The sequence below is a fragment of the Enhydra lutris genome, unplaced genomic scaffold, assembly GCF_002288905.1.
Source record: "Enhydra lutris kenyoni isolate GAN:26980312 unplaced genomic scaffold, ASM228890v2 scaffoldscaffold23, whole genome shotgun sequence".
NCBI lineage: Eukaryota > Metazoa > Chordata > Mammalia > Carnivora > Mustelidae > Enhydra > Enhydra lutris.
Window position 1 is genome coordinate 9172455 of NW_019154107.1, and position 7335 is coordinate 9179789.

The 7335-nt window shown below is 43.7% G+C and overlaps 1 protein-coding gene across 1 annotated transcript; it reads left to right on the forward strand.

Moving 5' to 3' along the window:
• Positions 1-2251: 2251 nt before the first annotated feature.
• On the forward strand, positions 2252-3292 carry LOC111150532 (melanoma-associated antigen B10-like). The gene has a single exon (XM_022508026.1). It carries the CDS (start codon positions 2252-2254, stop codon positions 3290-3292), a length of 1041 nt encoding a protein of 346 aa, XP_022363734.1.
• The last annotated feature ends 4043 nt before the right edge of the window (positions 3293-7335 follow it).

A 7335-nucleotide genomic window follows, 5' to 3' on the forward strand; every position in this document is an offset into this window, starting at 1 on the left:
ATGACCTGAGCTGAAGGCAGATGCTTAACTGACTGAGCCACCCAGGTGCCCCAAGAAAACGAATTTTTGTTGTTAAAGCACACAGTCTATGGGAATTCATTATGGCAGCCTGAGCATGCTAATACAGTGCCTCACACACAACTTCCAAGATGATACCAGACTCAGGCTGCTGTTTCCTGAAATCAACCCTAGAGAAACTATAAAAGAGAGAATAAAAAAAAAAAAGTCTTACAACAGCAAAACAACATACCTGAGAAGTTCCTGAGAGAGACTATCCATGTTGAACTAGAATCTGTATGTCAACAGGTGGGGGTATGCCCTGAAGTTGGAACTGATCTGTAACCACAAGATAGGATTGGTCAGAGGAAAGGTTTTAAGTTGAGCCTTTGATTCTTCCAGAGTGTCCCGATATAATGAAATTCTCCTATTTTAGTGAAGGGAGCTAAGGCTGCTTTACCAAGGCTGAATGGTCAGGACCATGGGGTTAATATTAGGACAGCATCAAAGTTTGGGATTGTTTGAAACAGTATGAGTCCAGAGGCTGTACAATAACCACCTGAAACCTCTTTAAAGGGTAAGGACTGGCTTTAAAAAAAAATAATATTATAATCAAATATAAGGAATACAAGAATGAATCACAATAAGGGTAAGTATTCTTTCATGAAAAAAATACCGACATACATACACTTGTTAAAGATGTAAATATATTTATTATGAATGAGGATCTAAAATAAAATAAAAGTTACTGCACTGGACTGAGCAATTTTAGACAACGTGGAAAGAACTGAATCTCACAAAATCATGCAGCTCAGTCTCTTCTTTAGAAAACAGATCTTTTAGAGTAGAAGGTTCCCAAGTTAAGTTTGGCTTGCAAACAAACACTAGGCGCCGCTGTATTTTCCCTCTTACAGCCTACTAGGCGTCCTAGGACGCTGCCTTACACTGCAGCTTCCCCATCTCTTACCTAGCCTGGGACTCACGAATTTTCTGCAAGGTTTGCATTAGGGAAACAGCTTAGAGCTTTCAGAGATTTTGTATTTTCCATGCAGTCTTTAAAGAACCAGCCAAGAGGAGGACACCTTACTCCCTGCCTCCACCCTGAGGACAGAAAGGACAACACACCCCAGAACAGAGAAGCCCTCACCTAGTCCCACCCCTACTTTCACCGCTGAGAAGCAGAGACAGAGCTGTCAGCGTGAAGTACTGACCCACCTCCACCTCCAGGGTCTCAGGTCTGAGAAGGGCAGCTTCAGGTCTGCAGAAGAGACAGCCAATGCTGAGAGTCAAGGTCAGGAACCTTACTTAGACCCGCTGGAACATGCCCCGCCCAGAACAAAGGAAACCTCACAGAATTCTGCCCCGATCTGTCCCCGTGCTAAGAGGCCCGAGGTTTGGCTGTTAGGCCCAACGCCCCCTCAATTCCGTCTGAGGGTCTCAGAGAATGAAGACTTTGATCTGAGGCTGGTGGACCCTGATCAACAGAGTGAAACATCCCAGGCTTTATTCGGAGTCACGGAGAGGACCCTGAGTGAGGACTGAGGGTATTCTCAACCCCGCACAACCCCTACCCCTGCACTCTACCCTGGGAGGCCCCGGGCAGGGCTGTCAAACTTCGGGAGGGTAGGGGTCTTGGTCTAACTGGAGTGAGCACATGAGTGAGCACTGAAAACCCCAATCATCCAGTACCATGGGGATCCCATAAAACCTTGCTCCTATGGTCGGCTCTAGAAGGTTGCAGCAGAAGTGGCCGACTAAGGCTTTTCCTCAGTCGCTCGGCAAGAATCTAAGGGTGGTAAGATCATTGGCCTAAGGAGTTTAGCTTCAGAGCTGCGGAGGGCGGGGGCGGGGGTGGGGGGGGGGGGCGGTCAGCGGAGCTGTCAGCCGCTGACAGGCTGATCCTAAATGTGAGCTGAGAGAATTCTCCATTGCAACACAGAGGGAACCACACAGAGCGTGTAACTTCCTAGCCCTTGCTCTCAGTCCCAGGTTTACCCAGACAGGGCTGGAAGCTGCAGCCCCAGGCACACTCTACTTCTGCAAGGTTCCCAGGGGACAGACTGATTAGAAAAGGAGGCCTGTGGGGTCCTAGAGCAGTGCTCTCATGGAAGCCCGTAAAAGCGGCTTTGGTTAAAGACAAGGTGGAATGTCCCTGTTGAAGGTGCATACACTATCTCATTCTCCCTTCTCTAGGTGCCCTCATTGCCTGCCCTCCTGCCCACAATACTGTCTACTGCCTCTAACCAGTGTCACCATGCCTCGGGGGCAAAAGAGTAAGCTTCGTGCCCGTGAGAAACGCCGTCAGGCCCGGAGTGAAGCTCAGGGTGTCCAGGATGCTCAGGCCACTGCAGCAGCTGAAGAACAGCCCCTCACTTCCCCCTTTCCTCCTTTTGGTGGTAATGCTCAGAGCTCTTTAGCTGCTGGGTCAGGTAGAAAATCCCAGGGGTCCCAGACAGCTCCATCCACTACTATTTCTGCAGGTGTTTCACACACAAGATCTGATGAAGGTGCCCAGAGCCAAGACAAGGAAAGACCAAGCACCTCTCAGGCACAACCCAGCACTGATCATTACCGTAGAACCCTGCTAGATGACAAGGCAATTCTTTTGGTGCAATTCCTGTTGCGCAAGTACAACATGAGGGAGCCCATAACAAAGGAAGACATGATGAAGTATGTCATCAAGAAGCACAAGGAGCACTTTCATGAGATCCTCAGGAAAGCCTCTGAGCTAATGGTGCTGGCCTTTGGCATTGATCTGAAGGAAGTCGACCCTACCAGGCACTGCTACGCCCTTGTCAGCAAATTTCAGCGCACCTATGATGATAGGCTGAGAGGTGAAGAAATCATGCCCAAGACAGGCCTTTTGATGACTATTCTTTGTGTGATCTTCATGAAGGGCAACTGCGCCACTGAAGAGGATATCTGGGAAGTACTTAATGTGATGGGGATATATGCTGAAAGGAAGCACCTCATCTATGGGGATCCCAAGAAGCTCATCACCCAAGATTTGGTACAGGAAAGGTACCTGCAGTACCAGCAGGTGGCCAACAGTGATCCTCCACGCTTCGAGTTCCTGTGGGGCCCGAGAGCCCACGCCGAGACCAGCAAGATGAAAGTCCTTGAGTTTTTGGCCAAGATCCACGATACAGTCCCCAGTGCCTTCCCATCCTGGTATGAAGAAGCTTTGCGAGATGAGGAAGAGCGAACCCGAGCCAGATTTGCAGCTCTGCTTCGTACTGGTGCCCTGGCTAATGTGCGCTCCAGGGTCAATTTTGGCAGCTTCTTCCACCTGTAGTGAAACCTGAAGCACTTTCCTCACTTTGTGTTTGAAGTAGTGTGAGGGCTTAGGTAGTGCTAGAGGGAACATAGTGCATATCATTTGTTCTACATGAATAATTTATAATTTGTCTTTTGCTGTTCAAAGTTTTCCAATGTTTCTTTTAAAAAAGTTTAATTAGCTTCACAATGTAAGTGTATGAATAATATTAGTTACATATTTAATGCTATTTATGAGGTTCAAGAGTAAGAGTTGTGCTATTTTATCAAACAAACTGGGTAATCTTCTATCTTATTTAATGACCTGGAACAAGAGAACATAGCATTGGAATAGCTATTTCCTTAAAATGTGAAGGAAATTAGCAACAAAATAGCTGGGATCAAAAAATAGAAAAAAAAGTAAAAGCCAATTTTTGGTTTTTCCTTATTCTTTGTCTTCTGCTACTGTGTAAAATAAAAGTTATATCCCTGAAATTGCTTCATTTATTGAAGAATGTAATAGAAAATGAACCTAATAAATTGCTTACTGGCCTTTCTTAAAAATTTTTTTATTCCTCAAACATTAACTGAGCATCTTCTCTTTGGAGTGCACCACAGTAGTCTAGGGGATGGTAAGAAAAAGAAGACCAAGCCACCACCCAAAAAAGGAAGATGGTGAGATACACTTTAAGACCCCCCACCCCAAAAAGTGCAAAGAAGGATTAGGTTGGAAAGGAGGAGCTGGTCCAGGTGAGGGCTGTAAAGTGTAAATGTCCTGAGGCAAGACAATTTGGAGCCTTGGGAAACTTCAAATCCTTCTATGGGAGGGAAGTTTAAGTTAAGATGGGTGGTGGGTCAGGGGAGGGTATGAGGGTGGTGAACAAGGGCCAGACCCTTGGGTGGTGAGTCACAGAGTTGAGAAACTAAGTCTCAATGAAGAACTGCTTTTAGCAGCCACTTTGGGATCATGAATAAACCAGATGCAAATCTCTACCTGGGGAGGGATTGCAGGTGCCCCATGCTCTGGTCCCAATGAAGATGAACAGATGGCAGAAATTAGGTATTTTATCCATATCATCGCCAGAGAGTTCCTCATAAATAAGGGTAATGCTTCCTTGAGGCTAGATGCCAAGAAACCACTGTGCTCTCACTCTTTGCCATGTGCTGGGAGAAACAGAGCCGGCTCCATTCAAAGGACATTTAACTAGGTTATTCTGAGTAAAATTTAGCAAACTATAAGGGAGGGTTTGATTTTGGTAGGGGTTAAATGAATGAAAATAGGGGTGATTTGGATCAAAGGGTAACTGGGAGGGAGGGACAAACTAATTTTTTTTTTTTTTGGTTAATTGGATTTTTTATTTGCACCAATCAAGCTAGTAAGAGAGTTGGTTCTTGACACACATTTTAGGAGCTTTGAGTTGCATCCAGATGGGGAAGATTCCCCAACATCCAAATTAAATAATATATGCTCTAAGTGGGATTATTTACTAAGGTATTTTTTTCTGGTTAAGCACAATTTTTGGCTGACTCGGTGTACAGTATCCTACAGCACTAAATAGTCTCAGACATCTCCTAGGCTAAAACAACAAAACAAAATAAAAACCAAATATTTCAGCAGGAAGTTTGCTGGTATCTGGGGTCAAAAAATCATAACAGTAATTGCCATTCTATAAAGTTTCAGTGCGCACCACTCACTGTGCCATGTGTTTCACATACATTGTACACATTCCAACAGTTCTAGAAGACAGGGCTTGGTAATGTGTTGAGTTCACACAATAAGCGACTGGACTGGGACTGAAGTTATGGTCTGATTCCAGTGGAGCCCACACTGTTTCATTCCTCCCAGCATGAGGTCAAACTCTTGTCTCTTAATTACTTTCTCTTCTCACTATTCCATGATGGCTTTGAGGCAATGAAGGAAGGACCCTGTGGCCAAAGTACTAAAAGCAGGTCTAAAGAAGGAAGGTGCAAATGAAAATCAAGCACAATTTGGGGGTTGTTCATGGGGTTCATTTTCCTAGGATCCTCCTGCCCCTCACCTCAGGGTCTCTTGAGAGCTGGCTCTGCCCTGGTCTCAGCACTTGTGTCCAGTCCTGGTACTTTCCTGCATGACAGCTCCTTCCCTTGGGACTTCCCCAGTGCCCCTCATGACCAAACTGGGATTTGACCTTCAGGCTAGCTTTCCTCTCTTGTCCTCTTCTGGAGGCAGCACCTGTTCCTGATGGAACAGACAGCCACTATCCCCTGCCTTTCCCTGACTTAGAGCATTCCAGTTCCTTGCATCTCCCATCCCTCTCCCAGACTTCCCTCTGACAGCAATTGTCCTTCTGAATAATTTTGACAGTGAGGTTTAGACACCTTCTCATCTCCTCTAGGTGCCTCCATCACATCCTCCAAGTGTTTTCAAATCTGCTGGTGACTACAGTCTGATTTGGCACAGAGTTTAGTGTTTTTTGGGATATAATCCTGAAGTTAGAGAGGAGGTTTTAGAAACCACCATGATACTTTTTCTTCATTTTTCCTTTTTTTAAATTAACATATAATGTATTGTTTGCTTCAGGGGTACAGGTCTGTGAATCATCAGTCTTACACAAGTCACAGCATTCATCATAGCACACACCCTCCCCAGTGTCCCTAATCCAGCCATCCTATCCCTACCCCCTGACCCCCAGCAACCCTCAGTTTGTTTCCTGAGATTAAGAGTCTCTTATAGTTTGTCTCCCTCCCCAGTCCCATCTTGTTTTATCTTTTCCCTCCCTTTCCCCCACAAACATCCACCCTGCCTTTCAAATTCCTCATATCAGAGAGATCATATGATAACTGTCTTTCTCTGATTGACTTATTTTGCTTAGCATAATACTCTCTAGTTCCATCCACATCATTGCAAACTACCTCACACCAGCCAGAATGGCTAAAATTAACTAGTCAGTAAACGGCAGATGTTGGTGAGGATGTGTAGAAAGGGAAACCCTCCCTCACTGTTGGTGGGAATGCAAGCTGGTCACAGCCACTCTGGAAAACAGTATGGAGGTTCCTCAAAAAGTTGAAAATAGAGCTACTCTATGACCCAGCAATCGCATTACTGAATATTTACTGTAAAGATACAAATGTAGTGATCTGAAGGAGCACATGCACATGAATGTTTATAGCAGCAATGTCCACGATAGCCAAACTATGGAAATAAACTACATGTCCATCAACAGATTAATGGATAAAGAAGATGTGGTATATATATACAATGGAATACTATCCAGCCATCAACCACCGTGATATTTGCAGTAGAGTTTTAATGGCCTGAATTATTTGAGATTGGTCACTGACCACATTCAACAATAAGTGACTTTACCTTGTTGGTCAAAACCAAAGCCTCCTGCATTAAGTAGTAGATGAGAAAAAGTTCATGGAAATCACTTTCTAAACAAACATGTACATAGACAGAATTTCTAAAAACCCAGGAGTTCTTCTAGTAGGTGGAAAATGGTTCCATGGCAGCTGTGCTATCTTTGATAAGAAAAGTCAACATTCTTCCACTGACTTTGGCTTTAGGCAGTAGTGCAAATACTCTTATTGCCCCCAAGTTCTAACAATATGGATAAATAACAATTCCTCTTCCATACTACATCCATCCAAAATTCATCCCTCTTTTCAGAAGTAACCACAATTAAAAATGTGTGTGTTATTTTAAAATTTATTCTAGACTTTTCCTTATCTAGATGTGCTATAAAATACATTGTGAGTTTTTAATATACATAATAACAGTGTATATATTGTTTTGCCTCTTGCCCTTGTCACTGACTGAAATGAATGCTGGATCTTTCCATAGACCAGGTATAGGTCCACATCATTTAACTCCTCCAAGTATTCTAAACTGCACATGTGTTATATTGAACTTAACTATTTTATTCCTGATAGACACATAAATTGTTTCAAAACATTGTTATGATTACTAGAAATGATATTAACATCACTGAGCATTAATTTTTGGGCAAATACACATGTTTTCCTAAAGGAAAGACATAGAACATTGTAAACTGGATTAAAGTGAAAAAATGTGATGATTATAAATTTTTATAAATATTGCTA

Coding starts and splice junctions, on each gene's coding strand:
- LOC111150532 (XM_022508026.1), top strand. CDS start 2,252: ATGCCTCGGGGGCAAAAGAGTAAGCTTCGTGCCCGTGAGAAACGCCGT.